The 25,934-nt window shown below is 43.3% G+C and overlaps 1 protein-coding gene across 1 annotated transcript in view; it reads left to right on the top strand.

The window, feature by feature from the left end:
- The window catches only part of ADCY8 (adenylate cyclase 8), a 222,033-nt gene that overhangs the window by 42,490 nt on the left and 153,609 nt on the right, over positions 1-25,934 (top strand). Inside the window, exon 4 of the mRNA XM_077750010.1 lies at positions 2,432-2,581. Coding sequence (XP_077606136.1) covers positions 2,432-2,581 — 150 coding nt within the window. The remainder of the gene's footprint in view (positions 1-2,431; positions 2,582-25,934) is intronic.

Below are 25,934 nucleotides of genomic sequence, written 5' to 3'. Positions count from 1 at the left end.
TATTCTTATTTTCCATTATAATATATTCCTAGATCCATGAGTTATTTAGAAAAATATTTAATTTCCAAGCACATCATGTTGTCTTAATTTATCTTTTTAAATTTTTTGCAAATTGATTTTATTGTAGTTAGTGACTATAGTTATCTGATACTAGTTCTTTGAAATTGATTGAAGCTACATTGAGGTTTTATCATACAGTCCGATTTATAATTATTCAAAATGTACCTAAGTAGATGTACCATCTAGTTGTTGCATATACAGTGTTCCATTTCACGTTTGCTGGTTGTATGAGCTTTTCGAAGCGTCTCTGTCCTTGCTGATTTTTTAAAATTTTAATTAATTAATTAATTAATTATTCATTTATTTATTTTTGAGAGAGAGACAGAGAGCTGGGGAGGGGCAGAGGGAGAAGGAGAATCTTAAGCGGCTCCACACCCATCACTGAGCCTGACGTGAGGCTTAATCTAGCCACCACGAGATAATGACCTGAGGCAAAATCAAGAGTTGGACTTAACTGTCGGAGCCACTCCGATGCCCCTCTTACTGATTTTTAAAATCCGTTTGATCTTTTAACTGCTTAAACGTTATGTGAACAAAAGTCCAGCAGACCAGCGTGATGGTAGATTTGTAAATAATGCCACAGACTTCTGTCATACCTTGCCTTGTGTACTCTGAGCTATGTTGTTAAATGAGTTCAAGTTCATAATTTTTATATCTTGCTGGTGAATTAACGCTTTTACCATTATATAGTGACCTTATTTATCCCTCGTAATGTTTTCTTTCTTCAGTTCTCTTTCATTTTATTTACACAGCAAACCCAGCTTTATTTTGCTTTGACCTTCAAACTTTTTTGTTTCAGTGTATTTGGGAAATGTATTTCTTTTTATCCACCCTGAAAATCATTATCAGAACTGGAGAGCAAGTCCCCTGTCTATAACATTTTCCTCTGACTGTTGCCAAGATTATTCTTGGTTTATTGATTTATCTTTAAGTTTAGTGGTTTTTTTCTTCTGTCATCTATATTATACTGTTAATATCCTCTAGTGACTGTTTCGATTTTAAATGTGTTTTCCACTTCTGGAATTTTCATTTGTGTGTGTGTGTGGTGTGTGTGTGTGTGTGTGTGTGTTCTATTTCTCTGCCAAGAGATTCTTTGCATTCATTTCTAGCATATTTACCTTTACATCATTGAGAAAAGTTTTAAGAGCTACTAGAATTTTTGTCTGCTAATNCAAGGCCATCAGACTAGATCTCTTTGCAGTTTTTTCTCTTGAGAGTGGGTCATATTTTCACATCTATTCCTATATCACATCATTTTGCATTGTGTTCAGGACACTGATTGATGTGTGTTTAAGATTGTAGAGTCTCTTAGGTTCTTTAGGAAATAATGCTTTTTGTTCTGTTTCGTTTTGTTTAAGCAAGTGATTAGCTTGGTACAAATCAAATGGCAGTATTGGTCTTTTGGAAGGCTATTCAAATCTCAGTTAAATTCTTTTACCATCAGCTTAATTATTTTCTGTCTTTCCTGTGCTTATGTGGGTCAGAGAAGAGTTTATATAAGAATTTAAGGCTCCCCCACACTGGCTCCCTTCTTTTGGGGATTCACCCTCTTTTTCTAGCAGCTCTAGTTGCCTTGAACTCTGTTCTTTGCTTTTTAAGGCCACTGAGGTTTTCTGTTGGAGTTTTGGCTACCATACTCCAAGTAGGGTAGTCACCAGCCATGACTTGTCTTGGGCTAAAGCCATTAAAATCAAGAAATCCACACATGGCTCTTCCTTTCTTCCAAATACTGACTCCCTTCCAGAATCTCCCTGCTTTTCTTCACTGGAGAGTAGTTTGAAAGGGGGAACATGTGAAAATAAGAAGCCTAATTTAAAAGTCCAGCCAGGAGGCTTTGGTGTGTAGGGATAGGATAATAGCCACGGGGATTAAAAGCAGTTAATGAACATGACATCTCTTTTTAAGTTAGAAAAAACAGGACTTGGATTCTACCTAGCAGCACCAAGGGAAAATAGACGAGCGCCATTCAACTGATAAATAACCTTTCCTACTTCTTATGAGTCCCTCTCCCTTCTTCCAACCTGCTTCTCCAATCCTCTAAAATGCTAACCACTTCCGCTAGTGAAGAAGACAATGAGGCGGAGTGAGGAAGAGTGACGCCCCCTCCCCAATCTTACCTTAAGTTTCCACTTCAGGTTCAAATCCAGACTTGCAGCAGAAGCTTTAAATTGAATAGAAAGGTCAAGGGCGGCCTCTCCTGGGGGGAGGGAACATTTGCCCCCGAAACGTGAATGAAGGACATGGTCCTGTTAGCCTGATACCAGACATTTAGAGTAGTACCTCGGGAATTTTTCTTTATGTTTTCCTCTCTGTCTCCCAGCAGCTCTTGTTTTAATCTTCTGACCGGCCTGTGCTTGCAAATGTGTTATAGGTGGTGGCCCAGGCGGTGCTGTTCATGTGTATGAACACGGCTGGAATCTTCATCAGTTACCTGTCAGACCGGGCCCAGCGCCAAGCGTTCTTGGAGACTCGGAGGTGTGTGGAGGCCAGGCTACGCCTGGAGACGGAAAACCAAAGACAGGTACCAGTTGGAAAGGCCCGGTGCGCCACTTCTCCCCCAGCCAGTCTGAGTTACACGGAGCTTTTTTGCTCCCCAAACAAATCCCGACTTCCAGTGCCCTCTTAAAGTCCATGTCGTGGCTTCCAAAGTCTAAAATAGTTATGTTAGACTTCTAGCTCAAAGCAGGTTTGGTCTTGTTTCCCGCATTCGATTAAACACTGTCTACAAGAAATCCAGCGAGCTGTCACAGAGCACTTTTCTGACCCTTGGACTGACATCCGTGTTTGTGAACAAGGCCGTGGTTCCTAAGAACCGTTAACATTCTCATGAATTGTTTTTTATGTCTTTGATTATTGAGACAGAGAGAAACAGAGCAAGAGTGGGGGAGGGGCAGAGAGAGAGGGAGACACAGGATCTGAAACTGGCTCCAGGCTCTGAGCTGTCAGCACAGAGCCCGACACGGGGCTCGAACCCACGGACCGCGAGATCATGACCTGAGCCAAAGTCAGACACTTAACCCACTGAGCCACCCAGGTGCTACTAACATTCTCATTTTTGATCCTCCTTTCTTGAAACTGTGAATGGTGATTTCAAGTATTTTCCTGACCTACCAATTCAAATTGTAGGAAGCTTATGGAAGAATCTGGTATATGTGTGGTTCCTAATGCCTCATCCTGATTTTCAGGGGAGATCACTGCCACAGCACATCTCAGGGACATGACGGCAATCCCAGGATGGGGGATACGGTAGGCAAAGCAGGTTGGGTTGAGTTTGGGGCCTTGAGTTTCCAGTTTGAAGAGACTGAAATTCAGTTCCTTGGACATCCTGATTGAGTGGATGTTATAAGGATTTTAAAAAATAACTTTGGCTCTGAATGATATGTTTTCCCAAAATGAAATTTGCTTTCAAAAAATAAAGATTTGCCCCATGAAAATTATCCGTAGACTGTTCAAAATCCGTGCATATCTTTGCCTCTGGAAGCAATTTTCAAAGAGAAATAATGGGGAATGTGTGGAAAATTGGGTATAGAATCCACATATAATCTAAGTTTATTGGCTCGTGGGAATTCTGTGTGCAGTTGATATATTAGTTCTATCATTAGGCTCTCTTTCAAAAATGTCATGTCTATGGGTACACACGTGTTATATTAAGTTTTATGCAATAGTTTGAGAAGTTATGAAGAGAGCGGCTACCCAAAAAAGTGCCACATTTTCTTCATCTTAATTTGGTCAGATCGTCAGCAACACGTGCATCTTTGAAGTGAGTGGAGGTCTGTGTGATCATAAGTGAGGCAGGTAGGTAGGTACAACCAGCCAAAACTCAAGTCCCCACTGCTGTATGCCATTTCCAGGGGCACGGGGGAAACTACCGAATTTCCAGACCCTATGTGGACTTCACAGGACTCAGAACTATGAAGTTTCTCATTTGATGTCTAGAGCAATTAGGTGACTTCATGATCCATTTATTATACTGGTCCTGAATGTCCTTATAAAGTAATGCACAACAATAACTCGAAATCATCTTGTGCAGTAAACACGAGTATCTTTCCGGGACGATATGTTGTGTTCTTCCGCAAACAGACGACTTGCCCGCCTAGCCCATCACTCTTTCCATGGGTCGCAGGCCAAAGCAGAGAAGGCTGCTGTATTAATAATTTATTCGGCTGTTCTTGATGCCCTGTTGCAACTAGACCTGCCATGGTGGGCGAGTTGTCTGGGAAGCTCGGGCTTTTACGGAATGTTCATGAAGCACAAGAGGCACTGAAGACAGCTGCTTTATCATACCCGTATGACTTTCCTTCCTTGTCCCAGCCTTCAGGATAGGTGACTTGGGGTCATTGTGATGTAGGCATCTCACATGGTAGAGGGACCTTCCTTTGTCTTTTATACCCTTTATTTTTTTAAGTTGGTGGAAGGGGGAAGGAAAGAATAGTAGACAGAGGTAGAAACAGTGACCGCTGGAATATAGTGAACAGTCCCTGGGGTTCATACACAGCTGTCTTACCACCTGGGTCAGCCCCTGAAGCCACTGAAGTCTCCTTCTTCATTCCTCATCTAAACATGAGGCAATAGCTTCCTTTCCAGCTTTAGGTTCAACTCAAGTGAGACAATGTGTCTAAGTCAATACAAAATTTAAGTCAGCCTCTTTATAAGAAAAGACTGTCTTTCAGTGGAATATCCTTTGTTCTAAATACACAGCAAAATATGCTTTAGGTTTGTTACAGCCCTGAGCTCACAATTATATTAATGTGTTTCCGGTATATTGACCATTCCCTCCCTCCCCCCCGCCCCCCCTGGTGGTAATAGCTAAGCTAGCTGACTCTATTTGATTCAGTGATAACATTACTTTCCATTCGGCCTCTGCTTCTGGTCCCCATTGGCGCTGAGAATGTCCTCAGTGGTCGAGAGGCAGGGAAGCCTTTCCAATGAGACTGCTCAGGACTCGATATCTTTGGTGAACGACTTACTATCTTAGTGAGCTCGAGCCAGCTCTGAGCTTCGGTTGCTCTGTCTGTGGCATGGGACTTATAACACTCTTCATGAAGAGGCAGCTTGATGAGAAGTACTGTGTATTGAGTACTGAGCCTTGGAGCTCAGTAAAGAGTTTCTATTAGCATGATCATGCGTGGTGATTCAGAGGAGTCTGCCAGCACAGCTCAGTCCCAGGAGGGCCTCCTGTGAGAACATATTCTGGATTGGCTTGTCCCCATTGAAACCCCAAGTGAAAGTTACTCATTTGGAGGGAAATCAGGACAGTGGGTTTGCCTAATGTTTATAGTGATCAGAACTCAGCATTACGCTCCATCTTGGGTAAAATAGCTTGTGTCGTTAACAAATCCAACCCCATTTACCTCTTATCAGGACTAATTATAATACTCTAACTGTCAAAAATTCTATACCATGCAACCGACCTTGAAAAAGCGCAAGTGACAGCAGATCCTTTTTCCTTGGGAAGTGATCCCAAAGGAGACTAAATTTCTTTCTTTTTTGTACTTACAAATGGAGAATCAAGATGCCTTATTCCACAGAAATGTTCAAGTTCTGTGAGATTCTTCAAGAACTGGCTTTGTCTCATGGTAGGATACAAAGAGAATCTTTAAATGACTTAATGTGTTGAACCATGAATTTATTTGTCCATTGAGCATCTATTATGTACCATGGACCTTGCTGAACGTTGGGAACATAATGATGACTAGCAATTGGGTCCTGGTCTTACAGAGTTTACCAGGTCAGGAAAGGTTGGCATTAATGTATGAGCCAAACCTAGAAGCAAGCTGATGGAGGGCTACCTACAAGAGATGATGCCTGAGTTGACCTGTGAGTAGGATTTAGCTTTGCGGAGATGTGGTGAAGAGTGCCATGTAAGGGTCAGTCAACACAAACACCCTGAAAGAAGGGAGAGCACAACTCATTCAGTCAATTAGAAGCACTCCCATGATGACCTACTCCCGTTACTCACTTACGCACTCATCCATCCATTCATCCATTCATGGTGGGGCTACAGAGACAAACAAGTCTCAGTCTGTCCACTGGATTGGGCCTGGAGGATGTGTAGAACTTTCATTATTGGAAGAGGGGCAAGAAAGAATTAGCAAAGATACTGATGACAGGATATATATGATGTGACAAAGGACAGCAACATGTGGAGGTAGGTTTTCTCTGACACCCCCTAGCAAAGTCACATACTTTCTTCAATGGCATCCTGCTCCACTCACTTGTCCATTCAATATATATTTAGTGAGTGTTGACTACGTGCTGACATTGCTCAATGTGCTATGCATACCCAAATGAAGAAGATCTACTGCACGTCTTTATGACACCTGCCGTGCTGAACCTTGATCATTGCATGCTTGTTTGGTAGGGTATCTGTGAGCCCCTTAAAACTGACCCATGGCTCATTCCTCCATAGAGCCCAGCTAGCAGTACCTGAAAACCAGCATGGACTATATGGTTATAAAGTGACTGGGATTGTCAACATTTAATCGTGGTTTCTAATAAATTTTCCCAAGAAAACTTGCCAAGCAGCAGCTATGGGATCAGTGGTGCATGAGCCCTGGTGTCTCTTGCTCGATGGGTCCCCTGGCATGATGAGATGAGGTCTGGGGAAAGAGGCTGTTTCCTTGGATAACCTAAGGTCACATGGGAGCTTCTATGGTCAAGAGCAAACAGGCAGGGGAGATGAGCAAACATTAACACCTCATGCTCAAAATCTCTACAAATGAGATTTTTAACAAAGCTTCTTTAAGGTGGCTCGTACCATCTTTCCCTCCCAGAGCAGCTGGCACAATGTCAGGCAGAAACTAGTGAATAGGTCCAAGTGTTGACATGTTTCATTTAGATGATTGGTATCAAGAGGTTGAGCACATATTGATTTTTTTTTCCTTTGGGCAGGCAAGGGCACTGCTGTTTTAAAAAATAATTTGGGGGCACCTGGGTGGCTCTGTTGGTTAAGCAGCCAACTCGATTTCCGCTCAAGTCATGATCTCATGGTTTGTGAGGTTGAGCCCCACATAAGTCTCTGCCCTGACAGGGTGGAACCTATGTAGGATTCTCTCTCTCTCTGCCCTTCCCCCACTCACACACTCTCTCCCCCTCTCTCTCAAATAAATAAATAAACTTTAAGAATAAATAAATAAGGGATGCCTGGTGACTCAGTCGGTTAAGTGTATGCCTTTGGCTCAGGTCACGATCTCACAGTTTGTGGGTTCGAACCCCACATCAGGCTCTGTGCTGACAGCTCAGAGCCTGGAGCCTACTTCAGATTCTGTGTCTCCCTCTCTCTCTGACCCTTCCCCCTTCAAGCTCTGTCTCAAAAAATAAATAAACATTAAAAAAGTGTTTAAAACTTAAGTAAATAAAGGACAATTTTCTCCCTAGTTGTCACCAGTGCGACGGATATAAACATCTCTGGGTCTCTTGGTCTCCATTCTGTTTCCCCAATCTGTTTCCCTTTCCAAAAGCCTGGTCTGGTTCAAAGCCAGGATAGGCTAGTGTGTAAGAGCCAAACCTTCAATGTCTCAAAGATCTGGATTCCAGTCCTACTTTCTGTGCTCCCTGACTGTGAATACTTAGGTAAACTCTACCTCCCCCTAGAGACCTTGATTTTGTGGGTAGAAGATGAGCATGATGATCCTGCCTTCCTCCAAGGGTTCTGGTGCCGATTGACGATGAACAGTTCTTAGCCTGAGGCAGAGGGTGTACTCCAGCCACATCAAGATGATGCTATGACGATAGTGACATTGATGTCACTCTTCTCTGCAGGAAAGCCCTTCAGTGACCACATTCCCTCCTAGATAGAATCCGAGCCCCCACGTATGGCCCACCTTCCAGCCCCCATCGTCTCTCCCCAGGCTCTTCTTTCTCACAATTCAAGATGACCATCGGACCCCAGAACTGCTGTTCCACTGCCCTGTGCTGCTCAGTTCTCTCAGCCTGGACAGCCCACCTCCCTCCCCTAACGTCTCCATCCGGAAAATTCTGCACCAGTATCCCTTCCTTCAAGAAGTTTGCTTTCATCTTTCCAAGTTGAGTGGAAGTGCATCCAGCCTACCTTAAAGTTAACTCTGTTACAGAGCCTGTCACACGTGATGCCATTTACTAGTCTGCGTTTCTTTTTGTCCTCTACGGCTAATAAGGGGTTGCTTAAAGATGCCTGCTTTTTCTAATCCATCTAGTTCTCTGACGTTCATCCAGCACAATGGGTGGAATAGAAGATTGTTCAGATTAATGTCTGTTTCACTGATTTATACTGAATTCAAACTTTGGCCCCTGGGCCCCCTTCAGGTAACGAAGGTTATGTTGTAATAATTCTCCTATGTAAAAGTAAGGGGATCTCTGACCTTTTGTGACCTCCATTAAAAACGGCATGGGGAGGGCTCTTACCTAATTCAGGAATAGACTGGGACAGGCTGAACACATGTGTTGTACAACCTGTTAGGGGAATTTTCCATCTAGAAGCTGAATTTTAGAACATTTCTCTTTGGGGAGTTGGATTCTACTTATTGTAGTTACTGTGATCTCACTTCTCCTCCCAAATGATCCAATGGCCCATGTTTGTTTTAAATATTAAAATGAATTAATTGTTTTTCATTTAGTTTGAGAATTGCCGAAAACTGCCGATGGCATTTTGAGGTGTCTTCAAAGCTCTGGGGCAGTGGGATAGTTTCCGATGATGCCAGATGTTATACAGCAGGGAGCTTAGTATTCAGTGCAGCAGATGTTTTAGCTGTGTTCAAGCTATTCTGTTCAACTTAAATATCTTTGTTAGACAACATTGGTGGAAGCTGGTGGTTTGGACAATAGTGTGGGTGAGAAAGTTAGGTTTCCTACTTAGTTCTGAGTTAGTTGATTCCTATTAGTGCCCTACAGAATCTAAGGAATTTTATTTATTTGATTTTTTAAAATGTTTTGTTTATTTCTGAGGGAAAGAAACAGCGTGAGCAGGGGAGGGTCAGAGAGAGAGACACACACAGAATCTGAAGCAGGCTCCAGGCTCCAAGCTGGCTGTCAGCACAGAGCCCGATGTGGGGCTCGAACCCACGAACCCTGAGATCATGAACTGAGCCAAAGTCGGACACTTAACCCACTGAGCCACCCAGGCGCCCCGAGAATTTTATACACACACACACACACACATTACATTTTTATTTTTTAGAGACAGAGGGAGAGAGAGCACAAGCAGGAGAGAGCCTGCTTGTGATTCTTTCTCTTTCCCTCTATAACTTGTGCTCTCTCTCTCTCTCTCTCTGTTAAAAAACAAAAAATACTTTTAGTGCAGTCTGAGTACAGAACCATTCTAGAATTTTCTGTGGGTTTGTTTCGAGTCTTTTGCAAATATCTTGCCCACGCCTAAGTTGAGAGCAATACTTTAGAAGGAATATATGTGTTTCCTTATTTTTTGTTTGTGATACTGTGAAAGGAAGCTAAGTGATTCTTAAGCGTTCGACTTATTTTCATAGAAACAAATGTTTGCTTTCCTTCCACATTCATAGTTTGTTGTTTACACCCGATTACATTGGGTGATGGCAATAGCAAAAGCAACTAAGGTAAATGGATGGGAACAAACATGACTGTCTGTCTATGGAGACAGGACATAACTGAGGGCCAGGCACGCGTGGTAGACTAGCCGGGGGCCAGCTAGCTATGAGTAGTTGGTCTGCGGGAAGCCTCCCTCCATCAGTTAAGTGTAATGCAATGACATTTTAAAAATTATTTCTAAAAAATCAAAAGAATCCAAACTGACCTTTTAAAACATTTTGATGGGGCGCCTGGGTGGCTCAGTCGGTTAAGTGTCCGACTTCAGCTCAGGTCATGACCTCACAGTTTGTGGGTTCGTGCCCCACGTCGGGCTCTGTGCTTACAGCTAGCTCAGAGCCTGGAGCCTGCTTCAGATTCTGTGTCTCCCTCTCTCTCTGACCCTCTCCTGCTCACGCTGTCTCTCTTTCTCTTTCTCAGAAGTAAATAAAAACCATTTAAAAAAATAAAAAATAAATAAAACGTTTTGAAACTGCTGTTGATTAGTGATCAGAGCCTACAAAGTTGAGACAGGCCAAGAAGTCTAGCCTCCAGGCAAGAAGAAACACAGAGACAGAGAGGAGAGACCCCAGGGCCAAGTGCTGTGTGCAGAACGAGGCAGAGATTGGAGGGGACAGATAGAAGGCTCCATTCGGAGTTGACATTGGAGAAATCCATAAGCCAAGGAACACCAAGACTGTTTGTTGGTGGGCCCCGGAACCTAGGAGAGGGGCCCGGGGCAGTTTCTCCCTGAGGGCCCCTCGGAGCAACCAACCTGCCCACACCTTGATTCCAGACTCCTGACCTCCAGAACTGGGAGAGAATAAATGGCTACTGTTTTAAGCCACCCGGTGTTGTGATTAAGAAGCCAGGGCAAAATTCCACTGCTCTTAGAATCCCCTCCATTTCTTACCCCTCTGTCCACCCCAAACATTTCCTGGATGGAATTAGCAACAACTAGCCCTTATATAGCACTTACTGGGTGCTAGATGCTGTATTACAAAGCTCTTTTTTAAAAAAAGAAAAATTTAATGTTTATTATTTTGGAAGAGAGAGAGATTGAGCACGAGCAGGGGAGGGCCACAGAATCTCAAGCAGGTTCCAGGCTCTGAGCTGTCAGCACAGAACCTGACACGGGGCTCAAACTCATGACCTGCAAGATCATGACCTGAGCCAAAGTCAGAGGCTTAACCAACTGAGCCACCCAGGTGCCCCAGTGCTCTTTATATATACAGGTGGCCCTTGAACAACACAGGTGGGTTTACCTTTACACAGATTTTTTCCCATAAGTACAGTACAGTTCTGTAAATGCATTTTCCCTTCCTTATGATTTTCTTAATAACATTTTCTTTTCTCTGAGTTCCTTTATTGTAGGAATACAGCATATAATACATATAACATACAAAATGCATGCTAATGGACTGTGTTATCCGTAAGGCTTCTAGTCAATGTAGGCTTTGATACTAAGTTAAGTTTTTGGAGGTCAAAAGTTACACATAGATTTTCAGCTGCTGAGGGATTGATGCCCCAACCCTCATGTTGTTAAAAGGTCAACTGTGAGCCGCCTGGGAGGCTCAGTTGGTGAAGCATTTGACTTCGGCTCAGGTTGAGAGAGTTCAAACCTCGCATCAGGCTCTGTGCTGACAGCTCAGAGCCTGCAGCCTGTTTTGGATTCTGCATCTCCCTCTCTCTCTGCCCCTTCCCCGTTCTCTCTCTCTTTCAAAAATAAATATATATTTTTAAAAATTTTTCAAAAGGTCAACTGTATTATTTTACTTAGTTATCAGTGCAACCCTCTGAGGTGGGTGGTATTTTGACCTCCATTTTATAGATGAGGAAAGTCATAGACAGAGAAGTTACGTAGTAGGTAGTATGTTCCAGAGCTGGTATTTGGACCTCGACAGGCATGCTCCAGAGCCCATATACCAACTATTGTGCTTTGTGAATTAATAAAATCTCATCAACCTGCCGCGCAGCTCACAAACCTCAACGCACACTGCCTCCTTGGTCAGGACAGCCCTGGCCCTCTCTTCCTCACAGGAGACTTTCAGTGTGGAATGACAGGACACCCAACTCGCATTGGTCTTGGCAATCAAAAGCATAACGCAGCCTCCTTACTGAATATCTTGGACCAGTGTGCATTCACCACAGCAGGACTGGGACATGACCTATGAGAATACGTGGACAGATGCGGGACATCAGATGAGTTTTCTTAATGTAGGGAAAAAATAGAGTGAAGCTACTCAGAGAGAAGACACAGCAGCCTGAGAAGCCACCAGCTTCTAGTGAAAACTCCATGAAGACTCTTGCTGTCAATTGGGAGAGCCTGGCCGGGCCAAGGAGAGTGTAGGGTTTCTGGAAAGTTTCTTTGCTTTCTCACAGCAAAAGCATCCTGGGCCCTCCCAACTATTCTAAAGGCCCCAGCTTTAGGCTTACCTACCCGCCGTGTGCATCAAACTGATCGTGACCTCAGAAGGTCATTTTCCAAGGTGTGTAGTCTTTCTCAGGCCCAGCTTAACTTGCCTGAGTTCCATTCTCTACAGGCTGCAGGCACAGATTGATCCAGGGGCCCTCCAGTACATTTGGTTGATTTCTTTATTATTTAAGACTCCACTAAGTCCTTAAAATCCAGATAAACTTCCATATTAATTGACTCTTTTCTCAGAGCCCCCTTTAAAGCTTGTCCTAATAGTAAGAAGTATGGTATCATTATTCAATCAGTTAGTGCATTAGGGAATGTAGACCAAGTGCTGAGTTAGGTGCCAGGAATTAAACAAGAGGAAATTTTTTTTAGATAGAATTTCTCATCATTAACTAGCGTTTGGTAAGCTCCGTACTTTCCAAATTATCTTATAGTTACATGAGGCTTCTATCTTTTCACTAGAATTCAAGTTTTTTGCTCAATGGAGGACTCAGGTTTTCCCTCCTAAGATCTAGCCTGGTTTTAAACACATAGTAGTGGTATATCAAATAAATAAAACAATGACTAAATGAAGAGGCATTTCCTGTGAAGCCCTTCCCCCAAATTTGAGTATCACTGAAAAATATGGAGGAATAATTTCCCTTTCTTTCTCAATCAGTTGGATGATAAATTCTGCAGAGGATTTCATTTACAATTGAGTGTTTCCTGTTCAACTGTCTTCTCCATCAGCTCCTCTTCCCCTTTCCTTACTGTCCAAGAGTCTGCGGTTTAACTTGGTGGAAACCACCTCTTTTGTCTGTTAATCGCAGGAATACAAATACTTCATCTTATACCTCTTAACTCTCCAAAAGCTCAAAACATTTCATTCCTCATATCTATTCTCCTGATATCTCTTTGAAACACACAGAAGACAGGTGGAGCCCTGGGCCAGCCTTTATCATAATGCCATTAATATTGTATTGCTGTTGCCTTCAGTCTCTCAGTCAAGTACACTCAAGCACAGGGACGGCAGATGTGAAGTTCATCCCCTGACTTGCTCAGCACAAACCACAGTGCCTGCCATTAACTCCTTCCTTACATACACATACCGCATCGCATGTGCATATGAGTAGCGGATGATATTCCACAGCAGATTATACAAAGAGGTGGAAAAGCTTGTGATGTGAGAGGCAGCCCCATGTGGTCCATGGCACCCAAGGAAAGGATGAACCCTAAATTAGGTTCCATAGCACAGAGTCTGGTGTGTCGAACTCACTCACTCATGGACCAAGACACCTGGGTTTGCATTCAGATGCTTTTGCCCTTGGGACAACTATCTGACCTTGCTAAGCCTCAGTTTCCACATTTGTGAAAAAGCAGTAAGAAATGTACCTATCTTGCGAGTTGCTGTGAGGAAGGATGAAATGAGACGAAACATGTACAGAGTTAGACACATAGTTAAGTGCCGAGTAAGATCTCTTGTTGGCGGTGGGGTCATCATTGTAATTGTTACTCTTCCTTTTTAAATTTTTTTTATGTTTATTCTTGAGAGAGACAAAGTGTGAGTGGGGGAGGGGCAGAGAGAGAGGGAGACACAGAATCTGAAGCAGGCTCCAGGCTCTGAGCTGTCAGCACAGAGCCCCAAGTGGGGATCGAACCCACGAACAGGGAAATAATGACCTAAGCTGAAATCAAACATGTAATAGACTGAGCCCCCCAGGCATTCCATAATTGTTACTCTTTCTAAAACATTTTGTTTTAATCATAAAGTACTACCTTGTATAGAAGACAAAATCTTCAGACTACCAGAGGCTGAATTGATTTAAAATTTTTTTCATTTTATTTATTTTGGGAGAAGGAGAGAGAGAGAATCTCACGCTTCACACTCAGCGCAGACCCTGATGCAGGGCTCTATCCCACTGAGCCGAAACCAAAAGTCAGACACTTAACCGACTGAGCCACCCAGGTGCCCTGAGGCTGAATTGATTTTAAATAAGTAGAGAGAGAACCAGACTGAGATGTTTGCAGTATGAAAAGATGGGGAAATCAGAGGCAATTGAATTCCACCTTCTGTTTAAGGAGTATCTTGTGTTTGCCCAGAGTTAGAGGGAACGTTACATGTATTTTCCAGGTAAACTCTGCTGATTATGATACTTCCTGTTTTTTCAAATATAAATGAGAAGTGTTTAATCATTCTCTTCACAAGCAGAAAATTGACATCAGCTCATCATTGAACACCGGAATGAAAAGTGACAATTCAGATCAACAGCCAGTTGGTTTTATAGGCTTGGAGGAGGGGGTCACGGGGACCACAGGCCCACACCTGACCTGAACAGTTTCTCCAGACTGTTCATGCAGGTAGCAGCTGAAGGGCCACCGCCATCTTGTCTCTGCCATGCCTTCTGGCCTCTGACTCAGTTTCTTTTTTGGAGCGGCATTGACAGCCCTGCTGTTTTAGATGTAACAGAAGTGAGATTTGCAGCTTGCTGTCCTTTATTAATACAGAGGTTGGCCTCAAGCCAGTTACTTTTCTGAGCCGCAGTTTCTTCACCTGTAAAATTGTTTTAATAATTCCTACCTCGTAGGATTCTTGTGCCCATTAAATGAGCTAGTAAACAAGAAGGTAATCTTTTAACTGTAACCACACTTCAGATGTAAGTGATTATTTTTAAATTTTTTAAATGTTATATTGGAGGCAGATAGATAATCTCCTGATAATGGTGCCTGGAAGGAGCTCCTTCTTTAAGTTTTAATCAATCTTTTAACCTCCAATCACCATTGACATATGATGTTCTTTTTTTTTTAACATTTATTTATTTTGAGAGACAGAGACCCAGCACAAGTGGGTGAGGGATGGAGAGAGGGAGACACATAGAATCCGAAGCAGGCTCCAGGTTCTGAGCACAGAGCCTGGTGCAGGGCTTGAACCCATGAACCGTGAGATTGGACATAGGATGTTCTTGAATAATTGTGAAAAGTTCTGCTTGATATCAGGTAAAACATAGTCAATACTTTAACAAATTTTCATGAATGAGTGTTATAAAACTTGTAAATTACTAATTAAATAGACCCCAGAATCATAACCATTGAATAAGAAACTAAGAATTCCCGGTGTTGCATTCTTATCGTTTGGGCTTGGGCACAAACATATCCTTAATTACGATGCCTTCCCCAAGTGACCCTGACCTCCTCCATGCTCCCTGCACACAGGTAAGTTCTATCACGCCACCCAGTTTTCTCGGTAGAAGTTAAAACTACCTGAAATTACACTGTGAATACCTATGCTTACTTGCTTTGCAGATACTATGTAATTTGGTCAAAGCAGGGATCTGATTAGTCTTTTCATCATGTCTCCCAGACTTTGAAACAGATTTATTGAATGAATGAATGAATGATTTCTGGGGAAAAAAGAAAAGAACTCACCGTGTTGGGAGGAGTGTTCAAATAGCCCAGGAAGCATGGATTACGACAGTTATATAAATAGGTATCTGTACGAACAGCTGCCCATTAAGACTTGAACTAGGCAGTAATTTGTTTTATCTGTCCACGTGCATCCTCCAGCATTTACAATAATAGAAGTTGACCAACTCAGAATGAAAGATAGTTTGCTCGCTATAGTGAAGCTAATGAAAATTAAGCTTCAGGACCTTTCACTTAAAAGGTCCTTCCGAGGCCCTCCAAAGGGTCATGGCGTGTGTCTACTTACTATTTGTAATCTTTTTCTTAAAGAGGATCCTTCCAGGGGCACCTGGGTGGCTCAGTCGGTTAAGCACCCGACTTTGGCCCAGGTCATGATCTAACGGTTCGTGAGTTCAAGCCCCGCATCAGAGCCTGGAGCCTGCTTGGGATTCTGTGTCTCCCTCTCTGTCTGCCCCTCCCCTGCTCCCACCGTGTCTATCTCTCTCAAAAATAAGCATAAAATAAAATAAAATAAAAATAGGATCCCTCTGAAGTATCGAAGTCTGACGACCCATGAACCTGGATCAGACCACTGCCCCTGCCCCCTTGGAATGGATGGAATGTTCTCTTTCTCCACTCGACTTTCAGGACCTAAGCCTTTCCCTTGTAAACACCCAAGTGGTTACTGTCCTCAGACACGGAAACCAATTTGAAAATGTACATGTTCTGCTGAGTCTGTTCAAATATTTATGGGTGGCGGGGAACCTAATAACGTGGAGGTCTTTTCTACACCAAGATTTGCAGTTGTCCAAAACATGTGTGCCCTTTTGGTGTATTGAAGCAATAGTTGGTAGCCTTTATAACATAGCTTCTCATCACCAACGATAGCATGTTGTTACAGCACGTTTTGAAGTTACCGTGGTAGGACAGGAATTGATCAGAATGGAGGAGAATATAGCTGAGAGCCCACCAAAGGCAAGTCTATCCATGACTTCTGATTTTTCCCTTTGTTAGACTTTCAATGGGAAATTTCTTTCTGAAAAAATCCTGACTGTGATTATAAGCAACTTAATTGCTGCCTGGACGGTAGAGTCAGATGGACCCGGGTTTGAATCCCAGCTTTGCACCTCAGTAGCTGTGAAAACTTGGGCGAAGAATGTCACCTGCTGTGCCTCAGTTTCCTTATCACAGATAAGGAAATACTGGAATTGGAATACTCCGACATACCTCACTGACTGTTGTGAGATTTGTTTGGAATAAATGTTTGTGGGGTGCCTGAAGAACAAGCCCCACAGATCCTTTCTTCTCAGTTTCCAGACCATGGCTACTGTCCCCAGAGTGAGGGCTTCTGGTTTCAGTGACTGAGTTTATTGAATCAAGCCATCGGGATGTCCCTGTATCTTGGATTTCCCACAGGCTGTGTGTTTGGGGCTGGAGTCTGATTCAGCCCCCAGGAACACACTCCAAGCCTGGCATGTGCCAGCCCTGATTACCGTTTATCAAAGGAAATTGAATTGAATAGCTCGATAGAGCCAAATATGCATGCTTTTTTGGTGTGTAACAGAACAGTAGATGGATGTGTGGTGTGACGTTTGCAAACGTGTGGTCAGGAGGATTCCCAGGGCATATGGAATTTCTCCTGGCCCAATGACTCTTAGAAAGGATTTTTTGAGTATTGATGAGGTTATAAAATGCCTTCCTGTTCCCCTGTCCCCTGCTGCAATTAAACCAGAGGACTTTTCTTGTCCGTTGGCCTTGTAGGAGGGTTAAATCCTCTCTTGGGACCCCAGTGCTCCTCGTGGAGACGTTGTGGGCCAGCCTCACAGTCACAGTGTTAGCTGTGCCGCTGCCACAGCTGGTAGCTCCAGAGCCCGCCACCTCCTGGGTCTTCCCTGGCAAAATGCGGACAGTGGCCGCCTTCTGGACTGCCACAAATCTTTTTTTTTTTTTTTAATTTTTATTTATTTCTAAGAGAGAGAAAGACAGCGTGAGCAGGGAAGGGTCAGAGAGAGAGGGAGACACAGACTCTGAAATAGGCTCCAGGCTCTGAGCTGGCAGTCAGCACAGAGCCCGACGCGGGGCTCGAACCCATGAACCGCGAGATCATGACCTAAGCGAAAGTCGGACGCTTAACCAACTAAGCCACCCAGGCGCCCCTGGACCGCCACAAATCTTGTGACTGGACACTAGAAGCCTGCCATTTAAACCTCCAGGATCTCCATGACCAGGATGGGCAGCAGCAAAAAGCAGAAGTAGCTGAAAAATAGCCTCTCGCTCCCCTCCACATTCTAGATCTTGCAGGAATGCGTCTAATTTGCAAAATCCAAATTGTGCCAGAGCTGCAGGATTTAGGGAGATGCAGGAATTAACTCTCCAGCCTCTTTAATTCAGAAAGGAATTTCCGGGGCTTTTCCACGCTCGGATGGCAACTCGCAGTATGAAGCTCATTTTACTTGCTGATCTCGTACCTACAAAGGCATAGGTGTAAACCAGAGAAAGTATCCACGAAACCACACTTCCCGGCTGTGTCTGATCCACTTGATTTCAGGCCCACGATTGTGTCACAAACTCCAGTTTAGAAAATGCTGCCTTGGGGGCGCCTGGGCGGCTCTGTCAGTTAGGCATTCAGCTCTTGGTTTTGGCTCAGGTCATGATCTCATGGTTCGTGAGATAGAGCCCCACATCAGGCTCTGCACTGGCAGTACGGAGCCTGCTTGGGATCCTCTCTCTCCTTCTCTCTCTGCCCCTCCCCTGCTCGCTCTCTCTCTCTCTCTCTCTCTCTCAAAATAAATAAATAAATAAACAAAAAAATGCTGCACTCCAGGTTGTGGGTAAAGGCCACCATGCCCACAATTCTCCTCTTATGCCCATCCCAGTGGACTCTCTAGTCCCTCTGGCTGGAGACTTTGGCTTGTAATTCCGATGCCTTGGGATCCAGGAGCCCGTGGGGCAGCGTCCTGAGAGCAAGGTGTCCATCCCTCCTCCATGATGACTATAAAGCACAGGAAGAAGGGCAAGTAGAGAGCCCAACAAAGGACAATGAAGCAGAAAAATGAATGGTACTTTGGTGGACATGGTGCTACCTTCATCTACAGACAGAGGGGCAGCTTTGGAAGCACACAGTGTACACACATTGTCAAGAGTATTCAAAATAGCCCTGGATTTTGTGCCTTACTTACCAAAAGTTTTAGCCTGGGTCTTCCACTCATGATTTCTTGGGCAAATGTTTTCACTTCTGAGCCAATATACTCATCTATAAAATGAGATAATAAGACCCACTTTGTAGTATGGCCTTGGACAATATATAATATCTCTCTTATTTTTCTTGGCTGTAAGATAGGCTTGGCTCCATTGGCTAGCTGTAAGGACCAAATAAAATAAATTGTGTGATAATTGTCACACACAGGTGCTCAGATGTCCATCCCTTTCCTAGTCATTTATCCTAATCAACCACCTTGTCTTTCCACATCAGTGAACTTAGAGTATTATTTACCTTTTGCTTTATAATGACCCCAAGACGCAGTGGCTTAAAATAATCACCATTATTTAGCTGACAATTCTCTGGGTTGGCTGGGAGTTCTTTTGGACTCTGGTGAATGTCTCCAGTTACCGGGTGGAACTGATGTCTGCTGGGTGATCTCTGGTAGCCTCCCGCACACATTCGGCAGTTGGGCAAACCAGAGACCATCTAATTCTCTACCACATGGTCTCTTACCCTCCCAGGAGGGGCTCGGGTGCATTCATGTGGTGGTCTCGGGGGTCCAAGCACCGCAAGAGGGAATAGAAGTCCCATGAACAAGCACATTTCACACCTTCGCTTGTGCCATATATGCTGTTGTCCCATTGGTCAAAGCAAGTAACTTAACCAAGACAAGAATCAACACAGGAGGGCGCCACCCAGGGGGAATTATTATGCACATATTTACATACAGTCTACCGCATTTAGTTAGTTAGGGCTGTCCATGATTCCCCTTCGCCAAAGCTCTGCAGAACACTGGACAGAAACCACATCCCTCATTTTTCTCCCCACCTACAGATTTACAGCACACAGGGAAATGTTTATTGTAGACAGTTGCGGCTTATCAAAAAAGGCACGTGTTGAAAGTGGATGTTCTAATGTTATATTATTTATATTACATATCCTAGTATGAGACGTTTGTAGTAAGACCTCCTTTTCTGGTCTGTTTTGGAAGGTTCAAGTGTAGAAGGGAAGGAATGCGGGGGAGGAAAGGAGAGAGAGAGAGGTGGTGAGGCTCGGTTGAACGCCCACCATACATCAGAGTCCCTGGTGTCACTCCATGAGGCCCTTGCGGTACCATGGAGAGCTCCTTCTCATTTCCATTTTCCAGATAAAGGGACACTCCAGCAAGATCACTCAGTGAGAAAATGAACTCAGACCTAGTTTCTGTTACATCAGAACAAAATCTCTTCCTTCTCTCAGGTAGCATGAAGACCAGGCTGGTGGATATGGAGCTCCTTCCTGTGATTTCCTAAATGCCCACCAGAGAAAACATTTTTCATTTTCAACGAACAGAACATGTTCACCTCTGACTACAGAACAGGTTTACAAGTATGAATGGATCCCTAAGAGAATATCAGAGTATTTTGGTTCCATTGATATATTTAAGAAATGTCATTTTTAAGGCTCAGGAAGCCATTCCAAAACAGACATCTTGGGTTTTTTAAATTTTAGTTTTAGGTTGCCTTATTTCTGCTTTCATTGTTACAAATTTGCTAGTTGTTTTGTCCCGACAAGGCCAAATGAATCAAAGCCCAAGTTGTATGTGTGTGTGTGTGTGTTGTGTTGCAAATTGATACCAGCCTTGTTGACAAAAGGAACATAAAGTTTAATAAAACACATGATGCAAAACCATAAGACCTATATACCATATGAGTGTAGGTATACCAGATACCATATACCATGGAAAAGCCATATTGACCTATATACACTGGGATTTCTGTTCTCCCAAAATGTTGAAGATCAGAATGTTCTAGGCAGTTGAACATGCTGGTTAATACACAGTTACAGTGCAGATCAGCTGTTCTCAAATGAGGGCACTGATGGCTATTGGCTTTTTGACAGTCTCTCACTATAGACTGTGTTCTTAATCGTTCTAAACTCACCTATCTAGTTCCCTCTTGCCTTCCTGCGATCAGTCACTATTCCTCAGCCTGTGTATCTCTGAAAGATCCAATGTGAGTCATTCATGAAGTAAGTCAGCTGACATTTACTGAGTGCCTGCTGTGTCACAGACACTATGTGTGTGTGTGTCTGTTGTGTTGTAAATTGACACTGCTGAAGGTGCCCCCGATACCACTGAGATCCTTGCTCTTATGGACTTAGGGGGAGAGGAGAAGAAATACGCAGTGAGCAAATGAACAAAGGCATAACCATGAAATTACTCATTGTGAGCAATGCCATGATGATAGACGAGGTAACAAGGAGATTCGGGAGCACTACTCCAGATTGGGGCTTTGAACTGAGGCCCATGGGAAAAGGCAAATGAAACAAGGATCTGGGGGAAGAACATTCCAGGCAGAAGGAATACCTAACACACAGGCCATAAGATGGGAACAAGCTTGACATGTTCAAAGAGAAGAAAGGTTCGTATACCTGGAAGATGGTGTTTATTGAGATGAACGATGGGAAACTGGGCCAGGCCACATGTCTGATCAAGTAAATTTGGATTACTATTGATCATTCAAGTGGATGTATCAAGTTTGGGCACTTGGACATAGAGCTTAGAGTCCAGCAGACAGGTTAAAATTTAACTACAGTCTTTGGAGTGGGTCAGCGTATGTACGGTGTAGAAAGCCACTTCTCTAGAAGAGTTGATCCAGGAGGGGAGTGCAAACAAGAAAACGGGAAGTAATGTGGTGCTGAGCTCTGGAGTTCCCCAGTGTTTAAAGGGGTGGATAAAGGAGAAACAATCAGCGAAGATGTTAAAAAGTTAAAAAAAAATAAAAATAATATGAAAGCAGCCCAACAACAACAACAAATCAGAAAAGCAAGGTGCACGGACCGGATCTAGAAAATGTTCCAAGGAGGAGTAGTGGATGACTCCCTTCAGTGGCTGCCAGAAGGTCACAGGAGATCACAAGTGACCCATTCTTCTGGATGTAGAGTGAGGGAAGTCAGACACAAAGGAGAACATGTGATTCCGTTATATGAAGCTCAAGACAGGAAGAGCTAAGCTCTGGAGCTGGGAGTTTTGACCTTCCAACAGCTCGAAGCATCTCATCTTTCACGTCTGTTATCTTGGCATCTCTTTGGAACAGGAGAGAGCCAGGTGGTGCCCTGTGCTGATGTTTATTATACTGCTGTTAATATTTTATTGCAGCAGTGTTCAGCCTCTCAGCCAACTAGACTGCGAGCATGGGGGAGGCAGAAGTGAAGATTATCCCCTGCTTTGCCCAGTGAAAGTCCCAGCAAAAGGCCCACCACTCATTCATCTGCTAGTACGTGCTTGCTAAATAACAGTTCACCAGATGCATGAGTGAGTAGTGTGTGATATTCCGCAATAGAGTATACAAAGACGTGACATGTGAGGCAGTCCTGGTGATCCTCTGTCCCCAAGGAAAGAAGGAACCTAAATCAGGCCACGTAGCACAGAGCCTGGTGTGGAGAACTCACTCACTACAGGGACCCAGACACCCGGGCTTGCATGCAGGTGCTGCCATTTTGTGCCTCATTTTGTGCCTTTGACACAGCTCTCTAGTCTCTCTGTGCCTCAGTTTCCACATCTGTAAAGCAAGGATAATAAAAGTATCTTTCTCATGAGTTGTTGTGAGGACAAAATGAGATGATTCACGTACAGAGTTTGACACATTGGGCCGACCAGCAGGTAGCAGTGGTGGTTGACAAAATCTTATTTTGACAATACGATTGCCTTCTTCCTTAGGCATTTGCTTTATTGAATAATATGTCCCCTCCTCCTTGAAAGACTAGTGGCTGGTTGGGGGACACACAGGGCTTTGGGAGTGCTGTCTTGTTCTGCTTCTAGGTTTGGGGTCTGTTCACAAGAGCATGTTTAATCTGTGGAAATACATCTAGGATACGCACATGTTCCTCTATGTAAATTACACTTCAATTACCAATAAGAAAAAGATCCTTCAGTGGCTCCCCTTAGCCTTCAAGATGAAGTTATTGTTTCTTAGCTTAGCACACAAGTGCCTTTCAGATCTGGCCCTTACCTTCTCTGCATTCAACTATTTAAGGCACTATGAATACATCATCTGTTACATCATCATGGCTTCACTCAGACAATTTCTTCTACTCAAAACCAAAACTCAGCTCAAGTACCACTTCTTCCAGGAAGACTTCCCTGACTGGGTCAAGATGTCCTTAATTGGACTCAGACTGTCCCTCACCTCCCATCCATCACTGCACTTACCATCTTAATATCTTTCTGTACTTGTCTGAAATTCAGTGAAGGAGCCACAGTTTCTTCATTAAATTGTGTCATTTTGAGAAAGATCTTGAGAAATAATTGATGAATGATTATTTAAATAAATAGATGAATAATATTAAAAGGAATCTCCTTTTCAGATTCGTGACCATAGAGAGATGGAAATGAAAAAAGAGCTGGAAATTTTTTAAGTTATTTATTTATTTTGAGAGAGAAAGAGCATGCTTGCATGCAAGTTGGAGAGGGGAAGAGAGAAAGGGAGAGAGAGAATCCCAAGCAGGCTTCACACTGTCAGCCCAGAGCCCCACTCGAGGCTTGATCTCACAAACTGTGAGACCATGACCTGAGCTAAAATCAAGAGTCCATTGCTTAACCAACTGAGCCACCCAGGTGCCCCTGGAAATTCTTTAGTACAGATTACACAGGCTTCTCTGAGGATGTACATTGATGTCCTGGCCAGTCTTGATTTATCCACACTTAAGGCTATTGTAAGAGGTGCCCTCTAGCTGAGAGCAAGTCTTTAACTTCTAAACAATCAAAACAGGAGTTTCGAATGCAAAGGATGTATCTTAACTCTGTAACCAGTAGTTTATTACTAACATGGAATGATTAACATGACAATAGCCACCTGTTAGCACAGAAACAAGCAAGAGATATTTAGTAAGCATTTATTAGGTTCCTGCTGTATACCATAGTATACACTATCCAGGTAGAATTCAGACTTACAGATTCAGTGACTCTGGAAAGAAAAACTGAGGTCCGAGAAGTGGCTTTCGTTGAGCCCCTCTCTGGATCAGGTATTATGTAAATTATCTCAATTCATTCAATACCCACCAGGGTGGGTGTTATCAACCCAATATCAAGAGATGGGGCCGTGTAATCACACAATTACTAAAAGATGATGAGTAGTACAGAGGACCTCCCATGTCTAAAATATAGGTTCTCCCATCCCCTAGATGCCAGTTCTTAAGCAGAGCAGTGTGAGCTGGTAAGTAGGGGTGTTGAATGTTTGTTGGGGGTTGGGGTATCAGCAGATGCTGAAGGAAGAGGCAGAGAGCTCTGAGCCTGGTCTTTCTCAGGTCTGAGAAAGATGCATTTGTTCATGACTCTTTCCTTACCACTCTCTGTCTTGCCAAACCCCACGTGAGAAGTTTTAAAACCCAGAAGCAGCTCTCTGTCAATCAATTTCCTTTTGATGCATGCTGTGTGAGAGACAGCCTAGTGCTGCTCTGGGGTGGTTGAGATTTTGAGTGATTTTGTGCTAGGGAGCTTGTCTGCATTATCCCTTGAGCCGAGGCAGTAGGTAAGCTGCCTTTGTTAACACTACATGTTGTTTCCACTGCAGCGTACAGAGACTTTGTAATTCTGCATCCTTTGTGCTGTTCAGTACATCTATCAGCGTTTCTGGGCGCCACTGAAATGACCACAGTTAAATAAAGAAGATGGAACACTTTCGGGTTCCTAGGCCACTGTATGAGCAAGGATATCTATCTATCTATCTATCTATCTATCTATGCATGTATCTATCTATATCTATCTATATTTTTATCTATTTGTCTATATATATACATATTAGATATATGTACTTTAACATATAATTTATATATATTCATATCTTTGCATATATACGTATATATATGTGTGTATACACACACACACACACACACCATTTTTTTTTTCTATTTCATCCCTTGTGCAATTTCAAACATTTTTTGGGAAATTTTTCAGCCTATATACAATAACAGTATTGTATTTTATTGTATTGTATTGTCCCTTTATTTCTCCCTTTCTGTCCCCTGCACTGGCCCACATTCAGATCTCCTTCCTTTGCTGGAGACTTAGCAACAACTGTATCACCTATTTTCTGTCTGTCCCCTTTAGGCTTGCAATCCATTCTCTATAGTCCCACAAATAATGATATTACTTCCTTTTGCCTCTCCCACTTAAAAAATCGTGGCTCCCTATTCCCCTATGACCTAAAGACCAAATTTCTTGCCGTTGGGTGGAAGAGCCATGCCAGACTGTTCCTAGTGGAATTCTCAAGTCTCTATTCTGATTAGTCCTTCACAAGGGACCTTTAACCATGGTGACCTCACCCTCAAACTTGTCATCAGCTGTCCATCCCGTGTCTTTGCTCATTGCCTGAATAGTCTTCTCTAACTCCACCTGGCAAACTCTTAATTTTTTTTAAGTTTTAATTATTTATTTTTAGAGAAAGAGAGTGTGAACAGAGGAGAGGCAGAGACAGAGAGGGAAAGAAGGAGAATCCCAAGCAGGCTGTCCACTCTCAGCACGCAGCCCATTGAGGGGCTCCAACTCACAACTGTGAGATCACGACCTGAGCAGAAATCAAGAGACTGACGTTTAACCGACTGAGCTACCCAGGCGCCCCTCCTATTTTTTTTTTAAGACATGATGACATCCTGCTGAAATATCTTACCCTCTGTGAAGCAGGCAGAGCAAAGTTCAATGCCTGCCTTTACACCTAAGAAAATTCAGATTCAGAGACATCAAGGAGCTTGCCCAAGATCACACAGTGAGTAGGTGCATGCCAGAAAGAGACTCAAAATCACGTCTTCCAATTGTGGATTTCCAACCTATATATCAATGTCTTTTTATTGAAAATAGCCCAGTACTTACTGTTTCCTGTGTCGGAGAAAAGTGGCACACCTCATGTAAAAGAACCTTTTAGTGTTCTCTGAAAAGACTGAAATCCTCAAGCCCTAAGAAATGCTTAAAAGAAAGATTTTTCAAGAGGGGCTGCTTAGTGGCAGATTCGACCCTTAATGTCTTCTGCATACAGCAAATGTGTTCTTTATTCCTCAACATTTGATGAAATTCCCTTCAGGAGAGCTCAGCATCGTGCCCGACTATCATATTGCCTTTGGTGTATCACTTTATTACCAGATCCAAAAGTGCCTTCCTTTCTATGTTATGTTTCTTTATGTTAGCGTTGTAGGGGCAGCAGAGGAGGTCCTCAGCTGTCAGTTACCATGCATGTGCTAAACGTTGGGAGGGGTTGAAACTGATGGTGAGGGCGTGTGCTGCCCTAACATGGGTCATTTCACCTTCAAAGCACTAATAATTATGGGGATGGGGAGACTATATGCCATCTCTACTAAGCAGATGCCTGGGGAGTAGAGGAGAGTATT

This window comes from Crocuta crocuta, unplaced genomic scaffold, assembly GCF_008692635.1.
Source record: "Crocuta crocuta isolate KB4526 unplaced genomic scaffold, BGI_CrCroc_1.0 scaffold119, whole genome shotgun sequence".
NCBI classification, from domain to species: Eukaryota; Metazoa; Chordata; class Mammalia; order Carnivora; family Hyaenidae; genus Crocuta; species Crocuta crocuta.
The sequence above is the reverse complement of the archived record's forward strand: the minus strand, read 5'-3'. Positions and strand labels throughout refer to the sequence as shown.